This window comes from Salminus brasiliensis, chromosome 15 (assembly GCF_030463535.1).
Source record: "Salminus brasiliensis chromosome 15, fSalBra1.hap2, whole genome shotgun sequence".
In the NCBI taxonomy this organism is placed as follows: Eukaryota; Metazoa; Chordata; class Actinopteri; order Characiformes; family Bryconidae; genus Salminus; species Salminus brasiliensis.
Genome location: NC_132892.1, coordinates 9,210,702 through 9,234,082, shown reverse-complemented (window position 1 = coordinate 9,234,082; position 23,381 = coordinate 9,210,702). Strand labels below are relative to the sequence as shown.

The window sequence follows — 23,381 nt, the reverse complement described above, 5'->3', positions numbered from 1 at the left end:
GCACACCCAAATGCAATGTCATCTCCAGAAGCCTGTTAATGCCACCTTAAGCACGTAAGGTGACTTCTTGTCTGGGGAGCAGAAAGCTCTGTGTGTACATGCAACAACAGTACATTTCAACGCTGCCATGCAGAAATCTTAAATGTTTGTCAGTTTTTGGTGTTTTTCACTTTGACATAATTGGAATCTGGCAGTTATATGGTCACAATCAGTAGAAATGCTTAAATGACTTGCAAAAAAAATGTGTACCTCCACTTTCCTTAAAAGTTCATAGTTTTTTTTTTTCATCCTGTGAAGTTGGACTGGATTTTGAAAGAGAATTTATGGATGTAAGTCTTGTTGACAGTAACAAACAGCCTGTCAAATTTGAAGCGATAATGAGGTGGGAAAATGCTCCTGTAAAATGAACTGTGGCTGCATTTAGTGCATAAACCCTCATTGGTGGACAAAACAAAGGAATATAGGATAAGTCTTTAAAATAATTATACATTTAAGTAAATGAACAGTAAAGGTTTTGTGCTTGTACACATTTATTCATCTCAAGCCCACCACACAATTTACACCACCTTCCCAGCCCCAACAGTTACAGTGACAGTCCAGGTGTCAGGTTCACATCCTACAGGGCTCACAGCTGACATTGTTGTTGCTGTCGTTTGTGCCACTGGTGACCCCGCTCAGCTTCCTCCCTCTGAAACTCCTGCTCCGGGTAATAATGCCAGAGACAGCAGGTGTAGCTTTAGGCCTCATGAGTTTGGCAAAGAATCGAAACACCGCCTCCATGCAGACTGCAGGTGCCGTCTCATGGCACTGTGTCCCAGCTGACATCACTCGGCACCCTGCCTTAAGGGACCCGAGTTGCCGGTTTGTCGGCTTGCGACTGAGGACCCACATTCTAGAATGAGCCTTCAGCCAATCACGCCCTGATGCTCCCAGGGGCTGGTGCCACAGGCTGTGGGAGGAGTCAATAAAGGCCACCGCCCACACTCTTTGCCGGATTTCTTCTAGTTGATGGCACAGCAGATGGACGAATGCCAAGCCTCCATAGCCATGGGCTACCACCGTGATTCGCTCAGCTGCACTCCTGGACAGAAAGCTTTCCCAGACCAGTCGGACATGCTCCTCTGGTGAAAGGCCTCCTTCGTTGGGGTTCATCAACAAAACCGCACAGGACTCCCCCAAAGCCCAGCGCACATATGGGACCTGACTGCCTCTCTCTATACCTTCATGAGCCACGGCCCTCCAGCTCCACACCCCACACTTTACTGTGCCTTTGTCCGGGATCAAAACCATCAGTGTCTCGCGGTGGCTAAGCGCCCCTGGGCTCATGTACACAAACCCAGGTGAACAGGAATCAGCCTGCATTCCTTTGTCCAGGTACACCTTGATCAGTTCAAGCTGCTCCTCCAGGATGCCACTCAAGTGCTGCGTGATGTAGCAGCAAAGGGCCAGATGTTCTTTCAGAGTTCCGTGGACATCAGTAAGCTTGAAGGAGAACTTGTAAGGTTTCCGAGTGTCTCTGTGGCACAGACGTCCATCCTCAGTGAAGAAATACGGGAAGTCTGATGGAGTCTGTTCAGAATATTCCATTGTCATTTTAGCACCTGAACAACATGTGGATCAAATAGTGAACATCTGGATGTAACTTTTATGGGACAATATGAATACCAACTGTACTTAAAGATCTGAGGTGAACACTGCCAACAAACCCAGGTCTTACACCCCCCCCCCTCAAAAAAGTCTATTAACAAGCTTAAAATGCATCAAACTACAGAAGTCCCAGAAAGTGAGAAGTTATGTAGATGACTTTGCAGTTCCATTTCTATCCTAAAGTTTGAGACTAGAACAAGCTCGTCTCAAGTGCTTTGTTAGCACTGTAAGCTTAGCAGCTATGTTAAAGTACATATCCTATGTTAAAACTGATCAGTCAAAAGTGGCACTGTCATTTAGTCATATTTGATATAATTACATGTGAAGTGACATTTAAAGCCTTTTTAAAGACTGTTTTACTTTTGATCAAGATGAAAATCAGAAACCTAGAATCTCAAATAATAGAATATAAGATCTAACAGAAAGGGATGTACAATACAGAAATGTCCAATATCTGAGCCATATGTTCATTTATACACTAAGTACTCAGTTGGGGTTCCTTTACTAAGAATGACTGCATCAGTGCAACGTGGCATGGATGCAATCAGCTTGTGGCTCTGCTGAGATGTTACTGATGTTGCTAGTGGCAAAGAATTGCTTCAGCCGTCTGTATTGCTGGGTTGGGTCTTTCTCATCTTCCTCCTGACAGGTCAGGGGAGTTGGCCGGCCAATCAAACACAGCAATATCATGGTCAGCAAAACATTTGGTTGTAGTTTTGGCACTGTGGGCAGGGGCTACGTCCTGCTGGATAAGGAAGTTAGCAACTCCATTAAGCATGAAGTGCTCTAAAATCTCCTGGTGGGCGACTGTGTTGACTTTGGAACACAGTGGACCAAGGACCAACAGCAGATGACATGGCACCCCGAACCACCACAGACTGCAGAAACTTCACATTGGACTTCAGAGATCTTGGGTTCTGTGCCTCTCCACTCTTCCTCCAGACTCTAGGACCTTCATTTCCAAATGAAATGCAAAATGTACTTTAATCTGAAAAGAGGACTTTGGAACCACTGAGCAACAGTCCAGTTCTTTTTCTTCTTCTGACAGGGTTCATGGGTGGCCTGATATAAAAAAATGCAGCAGTTGTTGCCCCTTTTCTTGAGACTGACTCCAGCCTCAGTCCAAGTTCTTCAATCAACTTTTCTTGACAATCCTCTCAAAGCTGTGATCATCCCTGTTGCTCTCCACATTTTCTACCACATTTTCCCTTCCAGACAACTTTCCATTAATATGCTTCTATACAGAAATCTGCCAACAACCAAAAGGACTTGGAACTTTACATGTAATTAAAATAACATGACAATTTACCTTTTTGAATTTAATTATGAACAAAAATTAACTTTCACAGTATTCAAATTTTGAGATGCACTAGTGACTACTGACAAAGTATATAACTTTGTATATAAACAGTAATTGTTTTCTCTGCTTAGTGGTGTGGTAACCCATCAGTAGTATTAGTCCTCACAAACAAAACAAAATCAGCGTTCAATCCCATAAATATTTGGTGTTAAGGCAATAATGAATGTTTTAATATCTGCCATTTAGTGTTTAACTTAGTAGCTAAGTCCCATATACCTTATTTTCTTGGTATGGTCAGTGTAATTTGGACTCAATTTCTTTACATTATTATTAATTTAAATAATATTCATTTTAATTATACATTTTAATTAATTACTTTCATTTTAATTATAAAAAATAATCACAAATTTTGAGAATTATTATTTTGAGATACTAAGTCAATAGAACAGTATTTCCTATTAACCTGCAGAAATGGGCCTCAGTACTGCGATATGAAACGTCTCAAAATCAAACATACTGGACATATTTTGCCTGGATATACAATCTCATAATTTAAGTGTAGCGTTTTAGAGCAAGGTTTCGGAAAGCTTTCTCTCAGGCTGTAAAAAATGCAGGAAAGCTAGTGAAGTGACTGTGCTGTGGTCAGAAAGCTCCTCACTCATACCCAGTAGGCAGGAGGCCTAGGTGCTAGATTTCAGACACAGTGAGTAACTTTTAAGTGATTTTGGTCTAAAAATAACTGAGCTGTAGATGTTTCTCACCCTGAAGAGGAGGCTGGCCAAAATCCTGTGGAATGACTGCTCAGAGCTGCCACTTCTCTAATGAGGCCACAGACACACAGCAGCTGTTTGTAGTTGGAATTAGGCTCTACCGGTGTCTCAGCTTGAGGAGATTGTGGCATTGAACTCCTGAAGTCTGTCTGTTCCTCAACCATTTATCCTAATAATTATATTGTATTGCTATCTTTATACAAATCCTTAATTATTTTTTCTTAAGGTTTTTTTTTAAAATATTTTTTTTTATGTAGTTGTTTGTAATATTGCCTTATATATTGCATTTTAAATGCAACAATATCCTTTCAAAATATTTTTTGGTTCAAAATAAAATAAGTCTAAGGCTTAACTGGGCTTAACCACTTTCTGGGAAACCTTTGCAGTCTAAGAAAAGGTGAAGGCCGTCGTAAATGTGTGTGAAAAATGAAAAGTATTATTATTATTTTTTTTTTTTTAAGAATACCAGCTGTTCTTGAAGATAATCCATAACTTTTATTTAGAAAGTGAGAAATAAATAAAATAAAATTAAAAATAAAAAACCCACCTAAGACATTTTTGCGAATCCGGCCACGGAACTTAGTCTTCCCTAGAGCTGGTCTTCAGCGGCGCTGTTTGAACGCTGCGCCGGATGTTGGTCGTTGAGCATGGCTCCGACCTTGCAGCAGGCTTGTTGATGAACCGACAAATTTCACCTTAACCATTAAAGCTGTAGTTTAATCCTGGTTTTAAATAAATAAACCAACTGACTAAATCAGCCATGTTCGTAGTTAGGAGCGTGTTCGCCGGACTGGCGAGCAGATCAGCGGACTGTTCAGGTAGAGCTGAGCTGAGTGTCCATGAACACATTCTCACATGATATTCCAGTGTCTTTATGCTTTATTGTTTACTAATATTGACTAATATTTACTCCCCCAGTGTCTCAGCCCTGCATCTGTGTTTTTTCTGTTCTTCAAGCATCATCATATATGAGCCTGTGCTCTAATTGACTGTGTTTCTGTATGTTTCAGCTCTGCTGCAGCAGCACCTGAAAATCCTTACAGCTGGACTGAAGACCTATGAGCTGCCACAAGACTACAGTGGTAATCCCCATGTTTTAAGTACATGAATGTTTATAATTCTGTAAAATATCAACATGTCTGCACAGTGGCATGCAGATGCCTGGGCACCCCATGTTAAATGTCTGTTCCTGTAAATAGTAAATGAGCTCCAAAAGGCATAAAGGTAAAGATGAGCGTTGAATTGTAAGTGTATCATTTATAATAAAAAAAGAAAGAAGCACAATGGAAATGGGCTCTAAATATTTTTTTACCAAGGTCCCTTAATTACCTTGTCAGGGCTATATTTTAAAGCTTTATAAATACACTGACTCTTCAAAGCTTGTCCCAACAGTCTGCAGCCATGAAAATGACAGTAATTGATGCCCACAAAGCAGGAGAAGGCTATAAGATGATAGCCAAGCATTTTCAGAAGCATTTTTCCTCAGATCATATTGTTGTTAAGAAATGGATGTTGACAGGGACTTCAAGGTGAGCTCTGGAAGACCAAGAAAACGTTGAGAGAGAACTGCTTGTAGGGTTGTTTGAATGCAGAGGATATTCAGAAAGATTTTGCAAACGCTGGCGTGGTGGTCGCCGCTCTGTTCTGCAGAGGCACCTAAACAAATATGACCTTTGTGGAAGACTCATCGGAATGAAGCTGTGTCCTGTTTTGAAGAAACTTGTAAACAAGCTTGATGCATTTTAGAATCAAATCAGTTTGGAGAAAAGGTAAAAGTTGAAGGTGCGTTGCATTTTTATTTATTTATTTATTTATTTATTTATAATAAACAAACCACTTTCTCCCTTACAGGTGTGGTTCTTCCGGAGAAGCCGAAGCTCAAATTCCTCAATAAAGTGCCAAATTTTAAAAAGGCCAAGAAGGAGATGAAGAGGCTACGTGACATACAGGGGCCAGCGAATGGTGCCAACACCTTTACATCTGGACAGTATGCCATTGTGGTCAGTACTGCTTTTTCCGTTCATTTACTTTGCCTGTGTATTGTTCACCTACTTAATATCATGTGTAGCTAAAAACATCACACTAATGTTAATTGTCTTACTATAGCAGTCCTTAACCGCCAAGTGAAATGCTTACTTTATAGATTGTGTGATCAGTGTAGTGGTAGCATTTACAGTACCTTGCAAAAGTATTCACCTCACAACCAGGAATTAAAATGGATTATTTGAGGGTTTGCATCATTGTGTTTACAGAACATGCCTACAGCGTTCAACACTTAAGTTTTTTTTTATTTGTGAAGCAAACAACAAATAGGACAAAATAACAAAAAAAGTCAGTACTTTGTCGAACCACCTTTTGTGGCAATTACAGCTGCAGGTCGTTGTGTATAGCTCTCTATGAGCTAGCCGCATCTTGCCGATAGGATTTTTGACCATTCCTTAAGCCAGAACTGCTCCAGCTCCCTCAGTTTAAACTTAGGTCTGGCCTTTGACTGGGCCATTCCAATACATTCACACGTTTTCCCCTTAAACCTCTTGAGTGTTGTTTTAGCAGTGTGCTTTGGGTCATTGTCCTGTTGGAAGGTGAACCTCCGCCCCAGTCTCAAATGACTGACAGAACTGACAGTTTTTGCTACAGAATATCCCTGTATTTAGCACCATCCATCTTTTCTGGCCACCTTTCCATAAAGCCCAGCTCTGTTGAATTTACGGCTTATTGTGGTCGTATGGACAGATACTCCAGCTCCTTCAGGGTTACATTTGGTCTCTGTGCTGCCTCTCTGATTAATGCCTTCCTTGCCTGGTCTAAGAGTTTTGGTGGGGCAGCGCTCTATTGGCCACTTTGTTGTGGTACCATTTTCTTTCCATTTAATGATAATTTGATGGTGCTCTGGGGAGTTTTAAAAAAACTCAGCCCTGATTTGTACTTTTGTCTCTGACTAGTTTGTATATCGCTTTGGTCTGGTTAGTGATGCCTCTTACTGAATGTTGTTGCAGCCAGGTGGACTTCACTTTACTAATTATGTGACTTCTGAAGTTTTTTTTTAATATATATATATAAATTCTCATTTCACTTCACCATCTGTTTTGTGCAGATGCATTACATACAATTTAGATAAAATACAGGTGGGTGGTGGGGGGTGAATACTTTTGCAAGGCTTCACTGTACATTAAGGACTGTTTAATGTTAGTTAATGCTGTTTTTAACATTTGGTTGCAAATAATTGTGCCACAACATGTAAAAATGATCTGACTTCTCGGTCACAACAGTGGTTCAGATTTGGCATGAATACTAGTTATCTTTGGACTCTTTTACACAGGAGTCACCATCCACATAAATCTATATAATCCAGCTCACCATTATACAGCATTTAGATACTGGATATCCTCATTACTGGAATATGATGTCATGTTGAAATGTTGATGTCATTTTGAGTGTTCTGCTCGGTCTGCCACGCCAAAAATTAGATTGTGATGCAAGCTCAGGCCAGACGAGGGCTTCATAGAGCTTTGATGGGAGAGGATAGCAGGTCCTAGCATGTACTCATGTACTGATGATGCAATGGAATCAGCCCTTTCTTTGAGACAGTGTGTGTGTCTGTGTGTGTGTGTATATATACATATATATAATGTAACACACACTGGGGCAAAAAAGTATATAGTCAGCAACTGATTGTGTAAGTTCTCCTACTTAGAAAGATGAGAGAGGTCTGTAGTTTTCATCATAGGTACACTTCAACTATGAGAGACAAAATTAGAAAAAAAAAGGATTTTTAAAGAATTTATTTGTAAATTATGGTGGGAAGTAAGTATTTGGTCACCCACAAACAAGACAAGGGAACAGCTTTAAGAAGCTCTTCTGTCCTCCACTCTTAGCCTGTATTAATGGCACCTGTTTGACCTCGTTATTTGTATAAAAGAAACCTGCCCACAGCCTCAAACAGTCAGACTCCAAACTTAACCATGGCCAAGACCAAAGAGCTGTCGAAGGACACCGAGAAGAAAACTGTAGACCTGCACCAGGTTGGGAAGAGTGAATCTACAATAGGCAAGCAAGTTGATGTGAATAAATCAACTGTGGGAGAAACTTTAAGAAAATGGAAGACATACAAGACCACTGATAATCTTCTTCGATCAGGGGCCCTCACACAAGATCTCAAAATGATCATGAGAACGGTGGACAAAAATCCCAGAACTACATGGAGGGACCTGATGAATGACCTGCAGAGAGCTGGAACCAAAGTAACAAAGGCTACCATCAGTAACGCACTATGCAGAGAGGGACGCAGAGAGGGACTCAGATCTTGCAGTGCCAGGCGTGTCCCCCTGCTTAAGCCAGTACATGACAATGATCCCAAACACACCACTTGGGCAATGAAGGAGTGGCTCTAAAAAGAATTTCAAGGTCCTGGAGTGGCCTAACCTGTCTCCAGACCTCAACCCCATAGAAAATTTGTGGAGTTGAAAGTCTGTGTTGCCCAGCAACAGCCCCAAGACATCACTGCTCTAGAGGAGATCTGCATGGAGGAATGGGCCTGGTGAAGACTTACAGGAAACGTTTGACCTCTGTCATTGCCAACAAAGGTTATGTTACAAAGTACTGAGTTGAACTTTTGTTATTGACCAAATACTTATTTTCCACCATAATTTACAAACAATTCTTTAAAAATCCTACAATGTGATTTCCTGGATTTTGTCTCTCATAGTTGAAGTGTACCTATGATGAAAATTACAGACCTCGCTCATCTTTCTAAGTAGGAGAAATTACGAAATCAGTGGCTGACTAAATACATTTTTGCCACACTGTGTGTATATATGTATGTGTGTGTAATATATATATATATATATATATATATATATATATATATATATATATATATATATATATATATATATATATATATATAAAATAATCCTTATCAGCTCCAACCAGAAATCCAGTCTGTCCTGAAAGGCGATTTGCTACAGGCCCAGATTATCTAATAGGATTTTTTGGCCAGAGTCACTATGGGGGCCCCTTTGTACAGTTATGACATACTAAATACTAAATATATTGAATTTATTTTTCTTTCTTAGGACCTTGTTTCTTAAACCTGTAGGATAATTGGTAGAAAAAAATCCTCAATGCATTGTAGATCTCATACTTTATGCATTTATTTTTGCATACCACAAACCTCAGATTGTTTTGTTATGTGTTTGTCTGATTCTGTGGTAGGTATGCTATTGTCGTGGTGCTGCCCAGCCCTCATGTAAGCTGCAGTGATGTGATGTGATGTACCTCAAAAAAGGGTAGCCAGATAGGCCCTACCAAAGAATTGTAGCCAGGGACCTGTTACTTGATTATCTGATTACTATATTATAGTAACACCAGGTGATCACCAGAGCCATCAACCCCCCCCCCCCTCCCCTTCTCATGTTTTGTATTCTGTCTCTGCAGGCCATGGGTGGAGGTTATCTAGAGTGGGGTCATATGGAGATGATAAGGCTTACCATTAACCGTCGTTTGGACCAAAATACCACTTTTGCCTCTTGGCGCATCAATGCTCCATATAAGCCCATTACCCGTAAGGGCCTGGGCAAGAGGATGGGTGGAGGCAAAGGTGCCATCGACTACTATGTTACTCCAGTAAAGTGTGGCAGATTCATAGTGGAAGTCGGAGGCTATGTTGAACTCGGTGAAGTGGAAGCAGTGCTTACACAAGTGGCAAAGAAACTGCCCTTCCCAGCAAAGGTTTGCCTTTCCTTTCATTTTGCTGTCAATGTCAGCTTCTATGCTACTGCTTTTTTTTTTGTCTCTACTTCTAGCCATTTATAGTCTGTATTATAGGGAACTTGGCTCTTATCTGTAAAGGGACAGTGTGGCTGCAGGTTTTTAGTTCCAGCTAAGCGAAAGAGCACATGATTAATTGTTTGATATGAAAAGTGGCTGCCAGACATCTGAAGCAGCCAAAACAGAATTATTATTACACAAAATGCAATTTGAGATTTATTGAAAGGTTTTGGACATCATGAACCTGGCAACAGATAGAATTGATAGTAAATTAAAATTGGATAATTTATTTTTGCCATATTTTCATCACAGACATTATTACACCGGGTTCTCATTACCACCACTGTATAAAGTTTGGACACTAAGCTTGTGTAGAATGGCGGATAAGTCATTACACCACCCTGACTGACTTTTTTCTTTTTTTTTTTTTTTTTAAACGTGTTTATGTAAATTGTCAGTTTTGAAAAAAACCTGTGAAATTCCCCTTTAATGTTGAGCACAGTGGGTTGTGTGATAATGCCTAATCCATCAAAGTGATCCATCATGGAAATGGGGTTTCTAGGTCGTTTTGTTTTTTTGTTTTTTTTCTTCAAAAGTTTTTTTTCAATTTCAAAAGTTGCTACATTGACAGTCCTGCTGTGAAAACTTTTATGACTAGTGCATGTCCATTTTCTCTCAGGTCTTGAAGGACCGTGGTTTGGCACAGTTGACGGTTTCCCTGCTTTTGATAACACCAAGTTTACTCAATTTGAATAGTTCAGTCAGAATATCCAGCCAACCGAAACTGACCAGTGATGCACATATGTATTTAAAACAAGATGTACCCACAAGGAAGATGTGTCCTAATGAAAGCAGCCAGCAAGTGGTCACCAAGCAGTAGTGTCACTTGTGACGTACGCATAATGGTTCTTGAACCCTTAAACAGCCTATGGACTGCCGGCGGGCAAAAGGTGTTATTACAAACTTCTATCCCCAACCAATAGCACCACCAGTTTGTACAGTTTCTACTGAGTAATACGCCTTGGTTTAAAACAGATTTCAGATTTGTGTCTTAAAAACTTTTCAGAGTTAGTTACAGGTGACCAAAAGTGACTTGTGGTTGGGTGGCGAAGTGTTGTCAATTCTGTCGCATTGCTAAAGCGATGCTGTAGGTGGACAACTAGGGCTATATTGGTATTAGTCAGGTTCATATTAGTTAAGAACTATAAACATGAACAGAAGACATTAAAGTTGACCTGAAATCCTGAGAATGATGCATCTCTGTAATGCACATTGTCGTATCCTTGTGTTGCGAGATCAGGGTTTAGTCTAGCTAACATCTGTTTCGGTTAGGCTATGGTTTCAACGAACAGTTGAAACATGTCTGTGTTTACATGATTTATAACTTGATAAGGCTAGACGGCCTTTGTTTTGATGTACATTTGGTTTCATACTGCTGTGCCAAGAATGGTTTACCACATGAATAACGTCTGGAGGCCCAAATTGGCGTACCGGACAATTTTTTTGTGTGTGTGGCTGGAATCGATTGTAATATATTGCTCATCTTTTTAAAAATATTTTTTTTAGCTTGAGAAAAAGTTGTTCACTTGCTTGTTACCAAATGAAGTAGTTTTTTGTCTGTACTGTACTTTTGTACAGTAAAGGTTCATGATTTGTAACTAATGAGCTAGTAACTCTAAGTCTGCTCTTCTTGACCTGTAGGTGGTGAGCAGAGAGAGTCTGGCTGCCATGCATCAAGAGCAAGCTGAGAAGGAGGCCAATAACCAGAACCCCTGGACCTTTCAAAGAATAGTCCGGTCCAACATGCTGGGCATCCGCAAGGTCATCAGCCCCTTTGACATCCGCAATCATGGCCGCTACACTGGAAAGTTCTTTAACCCAGACAGGGTCTGACAAAAAGCACCTCTAGCCACAGTATCAAATATATCTTTAGCAAAAATCATCCTTTATAAAGAGGTCTGCAGAGTGTTTGCAGAAGCTTAGTTTCTCATGCTGCCTCACAGGAAGCCACAGCCTGAATGAGAGATGTGGGTTTCAAATGTGTAAGATTGTAATCATACACTGTTGGGCTTAAGTTTCTGGTGTGGGTGGTGGTGGTTGTTTTTTTTTTTGTTTTTTTTCCCCAATTTAGACATTGAATTATTTAAGACTGAGACACGTTTTTGTGTCACATTCTTCCCATGATTCACTGGTCGGTTTGTCTAAAAGGACTGGAATGGAGAAAGGCTTGGTTGTCATGTCGTCATCATGTTTTTAGACTGATACAGTAATAAAACTGCATAAAACTTGCTCATATTTCCAGTAATATTAACAGGTACAGAACATGTGCTCCATGTTACCAGAGGTGAACCAAGCCTCAGGGCAGAGAATGCTCGATTTATCTAAAGCTAAGAATGCTGTGTGGAAAATATTCCCCACATCATTGAACCACCCTTACATGCCTGCACTGTTGACCAAGGCAGGTTGGGTCCATGGATTCATGCTGTTAATGCCAAATTCTGATCTTATCTGTGTGCCTCAGCAGAAGTCAAGATTGGTCACACCAGGGGACATTTTAATAGTCTTCAGCTATGCAGTTTTGGTGAGCCTTTGCCCACTGCAGCTTCAGCTTTCTGGTCCTGGCTGGCAGTAGTGGAACCTAACGTGGTCTTCTGCTGTTCTGGGCCGTTGAGGTAGCTAGAAGCTATTGTGCTGGAAATTTCATGGGATTTTAGAAATACTGATTGGTTCTATGCTAGCCTGTTCAACATGCAGTCAGTGGTCTAAATATTGAGCTGTCTACATTGATCATCGATTTCAGTGACGCCAAATTATGCACATTTGTGCTTTGCTTCATCTAGCACGATATATTAGCTAATGAATAAAGCTCATCATGGGTCGGCTGTGTTAGAGTGGATGTCGTCAGCCTTTCTGTAGAGTTTACATCCAGGGTCACTGCTGGGATTTTGGGCCTCATGAATAGATATTACACTAGGCCCCACAACTCTTAACAGTTATGCCTAATTCTTCGTATAATACATATTTTAGGGCCCCCCATCAGTCACAGGCTCTTAGAATCATCCAAACTTTTCTCTTCCATATGATGTGGCCTGACAGCACTAGTCTTAACACACCTTGTTCCTCGAATCATGCACGCCTGAAGGTGATACTTATATTGGGGTTGGAGCTAAAGTCTACAAGAAGGTCAGCCTGACTGAGCCTGAGGGTTGATGATCACTGGAGTAGAGAGTGCTGGAAAATGTGCAGAGCCAGTGGCTATTTAGGTTTATTAGAGAAGAATAGTCAAATAAAAAGCTTGAGAAGAAAAAATGGATGGAGTGAATGAATGGGCTTTGGCTCTTGGCTGTTAGATTTGGCCGAAATCATTATTAGGACTGAAGGTTTGCACAGACCTGCTTTTGTTGGAGTAACCGTCTACTGTCCAAAGAAGGCTTTCTACTAGTTTACTTTTGCAGCATTGCTGTGAGGATTTGATTGCGTGCAGTGACGAGAACATTAGTGAGGTCAAGATGTTGGATGATCACCAACATTGTGCAGATGGTGAATCAAGCTGCTATTCTGTTCCATATAAATAAATCTGACACACTACAATGTTTAATCTACTGTTTCCCCACTGTTCTCTCAAAGATATGTATACACAGCTAGCTAGAATTGCTCAGTATTCATTATTAATTAATAATTAATATTAATTAATATTAATTAATTAATATTCCAATCAGTTTCACCAGTTCAATAAGAGTTGAATCACTTAGTCTGTCAGGTGGGAGTGCTGGAGTTTTCAGTGGTCTGAGAAACACGTTTCCAGATCTGAATGGACACTGACAGTAGTGGAGGTTTCACCAGTTTGCTGGATGACCTGTATCTTCACCGCCAGAAAAGAACTGGAAGCCAACACCGTTAAACAGGAATGAAGAGGCTGTTGATTTCAGATGGGTGGGGTCTGTTTTTGCTGGTTTAAATAATGATGCCTAAAATACTAAAGGTCTAAAGTGAAAAGACCAAAACAGGCTATTAGAGTAAGCACATGTTCAGTGTATCAGAGCTGGGAATCATATATTACCTATGAAAGGAATGTTTTAATGATGTTAAAACAATGTTAAAATGTCATTAATCAGTGTCATTTTTGTAACATTTGAGAAAGTGTTTAAAATCAAGAAATGAGAAGCTCCTTTTAAAAGCGTCAGTCTGTACGTTTTGGGGATTTAGAGACCGGATGAGTCTGGTTTGATAGTGGGTGAGTGAGCAGATGAAGGTTTTGATATCTCCATGTTTGCAGCAGCTCTCGCAGTATTAGGAAAACTCCTGTGGAAAAACTAGCAGACCACTTTATATTACAATATTTTTGTCCCTCAGAAAGTAAAATCTTAAAAAATAAAAAATCTGCTGCTTTAAAAAATATTTGTACTTCTACTTAAGCATGGGACTTCTTGTGTACTTCTGCTTCCTCTGCACTTACACTGTGAATTGTACTGCACCTGGATTTGAACACGAGTGCAGTAGGTGGGGTGTAGAGGTAATATGACTGAGAAGAGTGATAAATGTCAAAGATCTGATGATCTACTGAGGACACGTACCGGATGTTTAACATTAAAACATCCGAAGTAAGAAGATCCATGTGAGCAGAAGGTATTTTAGAAATAGTAGGTAGATTTAGAAAATAGTTTAGGAGTTCATGCAGAGGTAAGCGACCCATGAAATGGGTAGAACAGTCTTAATCTTTAAGGAAGTAATGACACTCTGTAGGCGTAAATTGGCATCAGCTCAAAAACGACTCAGGTTCTGTAGAACTGCTGTGGTTTTGCTTTGTATAATGCAGTCTGGGTAGTGACCAGGATGAAATTTAACCAAAAAAGGGAACTGGTAACTTTCAGTATGGGCTGATCTGTTGTTTCTTTTCCCTAAGAGTTTTAAGAGGAGCTGTTTTATAAGCTGTTCACACACAAGCTACTCACACAGTATGAGTGTGTGTTATTTTTCCAGAATTCTTGGCTTGGATTTTTGCCCAACACTGACATTCAGTGATGCTGAAGTGCCAGCTCCAGCAAGTGGCTTCAGTGGAAGTAATAAAAAGTTCTTTCCTCACTGATTTGTGTAATACTACTTAAATACTGCTTAAATATTGTGCATACAGTAATGTAAAAAAAAATGAAAACACCCCAAATCAAATCATAAACCTTTGTTGTTAAACATATGGACATTTGATCTTCATTTGAACAATATTAAGAGATGGGTGTAATATAACTAAACACATAAAACTGAAGAAATGTCTTTATAAATCCTTTGTAAAATATAGTTTATATAAATGCAATTTATTTTTTAATGACATCCCCACATTTATTACTACTTAAAATGTCTAAAATTACAATCAGCTGCAGCACATCAGCTAACTAGAACACGGTTGGAGAGGATTTTGGAGGAGCCTGTCTTTGAAACTTCAGACATTAAGACATCGGTCTTATACCAAACGGCTTTCACAGACAAATTTCCAATGTCTGAATAAAATCATGTGAGTCTTGCTAGAGTTGTGGCACGCTCCCGTAATCTCGATCAGTTGGTGTAAGGTGGCCAGGATAGCTGTCTTAACTCTTAACAAAATTCAGAAAAAGTCAACTGAATTTCATCACAAGATTTTGGTCTTGGCTCATGCTAATTGTAACACAGACATTGTGAATAACCGATTTGTGAGCTCTCTCCAGCACCAAACAGACTATGGCACACACAGAAGGCCAGCAATGGCAAAAAACTGCTTCTGTTTCTGCTCTGTTGCTCAACAGTTTCCCCATGATGGGGAAATATTATCTAAGGGAAGCCAGTTGCAGTCCTGTAAATAGTGACCCTGCATGTGAGTAATGACAAATTGTCTTTAGATGTGAGAGAGTGTCAGACTGAACTCTTTTCAAAGCCTTTAGTGGAAGGTTAGCATTAGTGTGGTGCCATCACCATGGTGAGATGCAGGTATTCGGACAGGGATTTTTAAAGGTCTCAAAACAAATTAAACATCAACCATTTCACTGTCTGCAAAATAATGGAACCGTTGCTTAACATCTGGTTAAGATGGTTGCTAACTGCAGACAATACTTTCAGCACCTGCCCACAGACGTCTACCACGAGTAGGTTTTTCAGTCACAGGTTTTCTCTGTTCTTTTCTATATACAGGACTGTACAATATAAACCTGTCAAATATATATAATATAGTAGTATATAGTAGTATAATATGTAGTATTGGGACACTTATTCATTGTTTCGTCTAAAAACAAGGGTATTAAAACGAGATTATCCTGCGACAAGCGTGTTCGTAAGGTCAGGATGTTGGATGATCACCACCCACTTCATCCCAAAAGTACTAGACCATCCATCATTCCAGAGGTCACAGTTCCACTGCTCCACAGCTCATATATAAGGCTCTTTTTTTCGTTTTTATATTGTTCGCAGGTTACGCAGGTTGTCAGCAACTTTGTTAAACCCTATCCTATATCAGTGGTTCCCAAAATCACTACTGTTGCCACCAATGCTCTGGACATTTGTGTTGGTTGTCTCCGCTGACACACCTGGCCTGGCATATAAGTGTCTGAATCAGGTGTGCTTAGGGAAATAAAATGTGCATAGTGTCCATAGTTCCCCTCACCAGAGACTGTGGGACCCTGGCTTCTGATCCACAGGCAACTATTTGATTCCTAACAGCCAAGCTCGTGTCCCATTTTCTAACAGGGATATTAGTACCTACGTTACTGTAGGCCTGTTTTTGTACTTTGTCCCAACTTTCCTGTGGAGCTTGCATAAGAAAATCATACAATCAAAAAGCTTCACCCTGTAAGAAAAGCAGGTGTGGCTGATTATAACAAATTACAGGTTAGTAGTCGCATGCAAAGTGGTCTACACAGGGTATTCGATCATTTTAAGGGTGGTTCCAAACCACAGGAAATGAAATAATTTTGAGTGTTCTGAATAAAGGCTTTTAATCAAACACAGTTCCTTTAACTTACATCACTTTCTCAGTGAATAGAAAGCTTTCACTATGGTCTCAGGCCTTAATTAGCATGGCAGGGCTTTGCCTTGTTCACAATCAATGTTCGGAAATCTGTGAATGTGAATTTTAAAGCTTTAGAAATTCTCCAACTCCTCAAACCTCGTCCCAACAACCAGCAGTCATGGGCTCCTCCAAGCAGCTTAACCTAAAACTTTGAATGGAAGGCATAGTTAATTGATGTTTTTCATTTCTGAAGCTGACTGAATCCTGGTTGGACTACTGCTCACATTCACAGTGTGTGACATATCTGGGACTTTCTTGGCCCAGGCCCAGAGTCACATGTTAATTGATTTGGTAGTTAACATGTTGGGTCTCCAATTTTACAGTAAACTGATGGGAGAGCTTGTCTAAAACAAGGGGAATGCTCATTAAAAACAAACTGACACAAATGTAACCCTTTCATTGCAACCCAAAACTTATTAATGGGAAATGACTAGTTCTGTAATAACAAGAGGTTAAATTACACAGTTCTTCTCTGAATAATGATGGTTTATTTATGTTGCTTTATATAGTAGGCTATATACTCCTCCAGTAGAGTGCTTCTGTTGTTTATGGTAGAAGGAAAAGGAATTAAATGAATCTTAATTAGCTGTTCAGATTCAAACATAGATAACACAGCAGCGGAAGCGTCTGCCATGCCATGTGAAAAAAAGTCACATCCTCAACATAGAACTCACTTCTGCACATTTTAGCGTACAGTTGCTGTGTTCTAGTTTAACACCATGCAAGTAAACCAAGCCATAATGTGGATATATATATATATATATATATATATATATATATATATATATATATATATATATGTATATGTATATATATGTATATTTTACAGGTCTAGTTAAATAATCTATACAACGCCAGTACTGTGTTTCCTCTAGACTGCAATGGTTTAACTTACACTGGCCCTTTTAGATAGATAGATAGATAGATAGATAGATCACTTTATTTATCCCACAGGGAAAGTCTTTTTATAGCAGCAAAATCAAACAAGAGAGCAGCATGATAGAGGCATAAAAGCGTAAAAAGTGATTGTAGTGCAGTAATAATTACATTAATATAATGTAATATACAGAATGAATTATGTGTAATGTAACAGTGCAGTAACTACATTAATATAATGTAGTGATGTAAGGCATCCTGGGGTATCATTACAGTATAGAGTTTTAAAGTGGCAGTGCAGATGACAGAGCTGTGTGGCAGTACATACTGATGAACAGAATAGTGTCCGATTGAGAAACAGCGGGACTGTTCTATTAGTACACTCAGTGCATAATAATGTCCCGGCACAGTGACGAGGCGTTGTACAGCGAGATCGCTGTTGGGAGAAACGATCTCCTGTACCGTTCCTTACTGCTGCGGAGCTGAAGGAGCCTGTTACTGAAAGTGCTCCGCTGCTTGACCAGTAGATCATGGAGGGGGTGGGAAGTGTTCTCCAGAATGGCAGTGAGTTTGCTCAGAGTCCTCCTTTCCACAACCACCTCAAAGCCTTCCAGAGAGCAGCCCAGGACTGATCCAGCTTCCCTGATCAGTTTGTTGAGCTTACTGGCATCTCCACTCCTGATGCTGCCTCCCCAGCAGATTGCAGCAAAAAAGACAGCACTAGCAACAACAGACTGGTAGAAGGTCTCCAGCATATTGCTGCACACATTAAAGGACCTGAGCTTCCTCAGAAAGTAGAGTCTGCTCATCCCCTTCCTGTACACAGCCTCTGTGTTGGCCTTCCAGTCCAGTTTGCTGTCCAGGAGGACACCCAGGTATTTATAGGTGTCTACCCGCTCCACATCCTGACCCGTGATGGTAATGGGACCGGTCGTGGTCCTCTTCCTCCTGAAGTTGCTGGAATTCAAGCATGATGCCAACTACAAACGGGTTAGTCATTTTAGCCATCTGCAGTGAAATAATCAGCCCACAGAAACTGAAATAAGAGAAGGCTAAAAAAAGACTAAATGCAGGTCTACAGCAGGCTATAATCTATGGGCTGATTATTATTTCACTGCGGATGGCTAAAATGACTAACCCGTTTGTAGTTGGCATCATGCTTGAATTCCAGCAATTTCAGGTGTAAAGAGTTTTTTCCTCTATGAGAGAAATCAATTGTGTTAATAAAACATTATTTAATTTAATATTTTTTACATTTTCCAATTTTACAATTTCACTGGATCCTGAAGATTTTCAGCAAACAAATACTCTTGATTTTGAACACAGGATAGGCAGGTTTCCATAGCCTTTAAATAAGTAGTGTATATCTGTTTGGTGTATCATTTTTACCCTGTGTCATTCTTCCTCTGAGGGACTGACTAACTACATCCTTATTTGAAAAAAATGGGCCAGTGACTAATATTAACACTCAGCTCTACATGCAGTCTTTTTCAGAGCTACATGTCCTGCTGTGTGTTTTTTTAATGTACAGTGTCAGGGTTTGCTTTGAGTCTGCGGGATTCACTGGTTTCTGTTCAGACAGATAACTTTGCAGACATCTCTGAAGAACATCAAACGTCATCTAAGCATGCAGTGTCGAAAATGAAATAAGTGCTGCAGAATTTTTAAGCAATCACTGACTTTCTCTAAACTCACACTTATTTCACTGTTTGGAGGAAGTGCTGGGAGGAGGGTGACAATAGGAAGCTATACAGGAAAGTGATACAGTATAATCAACAACCCCACATGACCACCAAGTAAAAGTTTATTTGTCACAGTAATACAAGACACAACTATGACTGAAATGCTTTTAATTGGTCAATGGTCAATATGCTTTTTATTTACATTTACGTATTTACAAGTCAGATTTCTATAACAAAATATATGTATAAATATGTAATGTAAAACAAGTGACTGCATAAATATTGACCCTTTTAAAGTGACTGACCAAATTTAGCAGAGGTCCAGGCAGATGGTGCTAGCAGTCTCACTATGAATAAAATGGAGTGCAGTGAATGTGCCTCAAGTGCATATAGAATAAAGACACCTGTCTGGAAGGTCCAGTCACTGGTTAATCAGCATTCCTGGCTACAACCATAAAGAGACCATGAAGACAAAAGAACACCCCACACTCTCTGAGGAAATGGGAGTGACATCAGAGGATAGATACAAAAACATCACTGACCATCCACTAGAGTTCAGTTAAATCCATCATTAAGAAATGGAAGAAATATGACAAGTGTGTAAATCTGCCTACAGCAGGCCGCCCTCATAAACTGAGTGACCGTGCAAGAAGGAGACTAGTGAGGGAGCCCACCTTGATCTCTAGTTCACTAACTGTGAGAATATTAGAACCAATTGCCTGGTGTTCAGTTAGGTCAGTCACTTTAAAGGGAGTGAATATTTATGCAATCCCTTATTTAACATTATATGTCTTTTTTCTTTAATTGACCATTACATTTGAATTAATTGTTTTTCTTTTTTCGTTTTTTGTAAATTATTAAAAAATAAAAAACAAACAAATGGAAAAACATCCAAGGGGGTGAATTATTTTTAAAGAGAGGGTGAATTATTTTTAAAGAGGGGGTGAATTATTTTTAAAGAGGGGGTGAATTATTTTTAAAGAGAGGGTGAATTATTTTTAAAGAGGGGGTGAATTATTTTTAAAGAGGGGGTGAATTATTTTTAAAGGCACCGTATTATACTTAGCAATTTAGCTAGATGTTGAGTTAGCTACGTGAGCATGATATCTTTTAATAAACTTGTGACCATAACATTTTCACATTTTAGGAATGTTTTGTTTATTATAGCATCTTTCACTGCAGAATTTCACTTAAACCTTATTAATAATAACTTTTATTTAAAGCATAAATGCTATTTTTTTTTTTTTTTTTAGCTCATATCATTTCTTTAATCTAAAAGAACAACATTTAACCCGGCCCTGTATGCAAGTAAATTCTACCGTAAGCCTGCAGGAATATTTCCAATATTGTCAACAAAAAAAAAAAAAAACGTAAGGGACCATTTTGACCTTCACATCATGGCGTCCGTTCCCGCACACTTACGCAGGGCGCATGCGCGTATTTACCGCTTCGAAGCTTTTAGCGCGAAACTCAGGAGGAGCTGGTGAGTCGTTGGCTATTGATACAACCCAAAATACATAAAGGTTGAAGTTAAGATATTTGTTTTGAGTGTATGCGGATTTAGCTCGCTAGTGGCAGCGCTTCTACAAACATGGGGAAGGTTTGAATTAGATGTCGATGCTGTGCTGAATGGGGAGTGTGTTTATATTAGCTCGCGCTAGCGTTGGTACTCTGTCCTCGTAGCTCCATCAGGGGTTGTGTTTACTGAGGTTTATGTAAAAACGTCAGAGCTACAATACCTATATGTCCACATGTCTGTAGACACCTTCTAATAAATGCATACGGGTACTAATTTGCATACACACATACACACACACGCACACACACACACACACACACACAGTACTGCCAATAGAACAGGACTCTCTGCAGTAGATAAACATGAACCTATTGGCAGCAATGTCTAATGCCAGGCGTGGGCTAGATGGGTATAAAGCCCCCCAGCATTGAGCTGTAGAGCAGTGGAAGAACTGTGCTCTCTGGAATGATGTAGCTCCATCCAAATATTTTTGTGGCATGAGGTGGTGTGGTGATCATCCAACATGCTGACCTCCTGACCTCAGTTACGCTCTTGTCGCTGAATGCAACCAAATCCTCACAGCAGTGTTTCAAAATCTACTAGAAAGCTTTCCCTGGACGGTAGAGACAGCTACTCCAGCAACAGTAGCACAGGCTGTTTTTAATACCCATGATTTCAGAAGAAACAATGATTGAGCAGGTGTCCCAGTACTTCTGTCCATATAGAGTAAATCAGAATAATATGACCACCCCTGGTTTGGAATGAACTCTGCCCGTTATATTGGCTCCACTTACCACGTAGGACCACTTAGTAGTTCTGTTATTCCAGACTGTCGTCCATCTGTGTCTCTGCATACTTCATTAGCCTCCTTTCACCCTGTTCTGTTCTCCAGTGGTCAGGACCCCACAGGACCACCACAGAGCAGGTATTATTTGGATGGAGGGTGACTCAGCACTCAGCACGAGTGGATCAGACACAGCAGTGCTGCTGGAGGGTGAAAGGAAGCTAACAAAGAACCCAGAGAAACAGACGAACAACAGTCTGGAATTATAGGATTACACAGTGCTCCTGTATAAAAGGCCAGAGCAGACTCTACCTGCTGAGGAGATTGAGGTCCTTTGGAGTGCAGGGAGCGCTCCTGAGGACATTCTTCGACACAGTGGTGGCATCTGCCATCTTTTATGGAGTGGTCTGCTGGGGCAGTAGCATCTCGACGGCAGATAAGAAGAGACTGGACAAACTCATAAAGAGGGCCGGCTCTGTCCTGGGGTGCTTCTTAGACCCAGTGCAGGTGGTGGGAGACAGGAGGATGACAACCAAGCTGGCATCCATGCTGGAGAACAGCTCCCACCCCATGCATGAGACTCTGGCAGCACTGGGCAGCTCCTTTAGCGACAGGCTGCTTCACCCCAAGTGTGTGAAGGAGCGGTATCGCAGGTCCTTCCTTCCTGCTGCCGTCAGACTACACAACCAACACTGCTCCCAGCGGACCACGTACACACACACACACACTTAACTACACACACATGTTCATGTCAGGGAATACTATGTGCAATATCCCACCCCCATGTGCAATTAAGAGTCTTTTGCTGTAAATAATATTGTTTATTGCTTTTTTAATTCTTATCTATATTGTGTGTATATAGTGTAAATTATTTATTTATCTAAATTTTTGTAACGAAGTGTCTTGCTATCCCTTTCTGCTGTTACACTGTGAATTTCCCCACTGCGGGACTAATAAAGGACTATCTTATCTTATCTTATCTTATCTTATGAGAAGTGGAGCTGAGCTGAGTTCAGTTCAAACCCAGGTTTGTCGTATTATTCTGTCATGGCCGTGTATATGTTAGTCATGATGACTAATTTGTTCCCCACGACAAATATACTATAGTAATAATGGAACTGAAACCCGTCACACATTTAGTTAGGGACATTTATTATCTTCTGAGCTTTGATCTTAAATTGCAGTTTTGCAAAGTAAAATCGTTTGTGTTTCACTGAAGTGTCACTACTACCGGAAATGCCTTAAAGACTTTTAGTGCACCGCAGTGAGTAGTGCTGGATGGTACATCGTGTTTATTAGTATTATACAGTGATATTGACACTTGTAAGCGTATACACTCTCCAACTCTGTTCCTGGAGAGCAGACTTTGCATCTAACCCTAATCCATCCCATCTGATTCAACAGATTGCAGTCTTCAGAAGTTCTTGATTGACTTGGGTTGAGAATGGTGTGTTAAATTGGCGCTGGAGGTGAAACCAGTGAGAAGGTAGCTCTCCAGCAGGAGAGTTGGAGACCACTGATGGAAATAAAGTCATTCAGAGGGGTTTGATGTAAAATGCTCTGGTCACATTGTTCACTGAGGTGGTGAGGGCCACCATAATGCCTCTTAAAGATACATCACAGAAAGCTGTTACATGACATTGCACCGATTAGTTCCCGTGACCACTACTGTAAAGGAATCTGGTGTACAGTACGCACTTTAACATGGTACAGAACAGCCTGCATTAGTGGGAATGGGCTGTTTGTCAGACATGCAAAATAACAAGCCATATATGTGACCGAGTAAGCAGTTTTCAAAATGGGGATGTGGCAAAAAACATGCCTGTGGAATATGAAGTGGTACTCTGTTGGTTGACAGCAATGAGCCCAGTTTTTCTAAGAGAAAGATGTTTCTTAAATTCATAAATGGACCCCATAAGTGTCCCACAAATGCCTGACAAAAGCTTGCAGTGTTTTGATGTTTTCCAGTATGAGCACTAATTATTATGCTTTTGGCTGGGCTTT

At 40.2% G+C, this 23,381-nt stretch overlaps 2 protein-coding genes across 3 annotated transcripts; one reads left to right on the top strand and one right to left on the bottom strand.

The window, feature by feature from the left end:
- Window positions 1-609: 609 nt before the first annotated feature.
- Window positions 610-1,593, bottom strand: LOC140536273 (cotranscriptional regulator ARB2A homolog). The gene has a single exon (XM_072657991.1). The coding sequence runs from the start codon at window positions 1,591-1,593 to the stop codon at window positions 610-612; it is 984 nt and encodes a 327-aa protein (XP_072514092.1).
- Window positions 1,594-4,351: 2,758 nt separating this feature from the next.
- Window positions 4,352-12,795, top strand: mrpl16 (mitochondrial ribosomal protein L16). 2 transcript variants are annotated; one of them, XM_072656844.1, is made up of 5 exons: window positions 4,352-4,535; window positions 4,728-4,799; window positions 5,569-5,717; window positions 9,154-9,447; window positions 11,188-12,795. In XM_072656844.1, exons 1-5 carry the CDS (start codon window positions 4,478-4,480, stop codon window positions 11,377-11,379), a joined length of 765 nt encoding a protein of 254 aa, XP_072512945.1. In that variant the 5' UTR covers window positions 4,352-4,477; the 3' UTR covers window positions 11,380-12,795. The 2 variants fall into 2 exon arrangements, with proteins under 2 accessions (XP_072512945.1, XP_072512946.1); XM_072656845.1 differs by lacking the exon at window positions 4,352-4,535 and adding an exon at window positions 5,368-5,486 and having other exon boundaries at window positions 4,723-4,799.
- The last annotated feature ends 10,586 nt before the right edge of the window (window positions 12,796-23,381 follow it).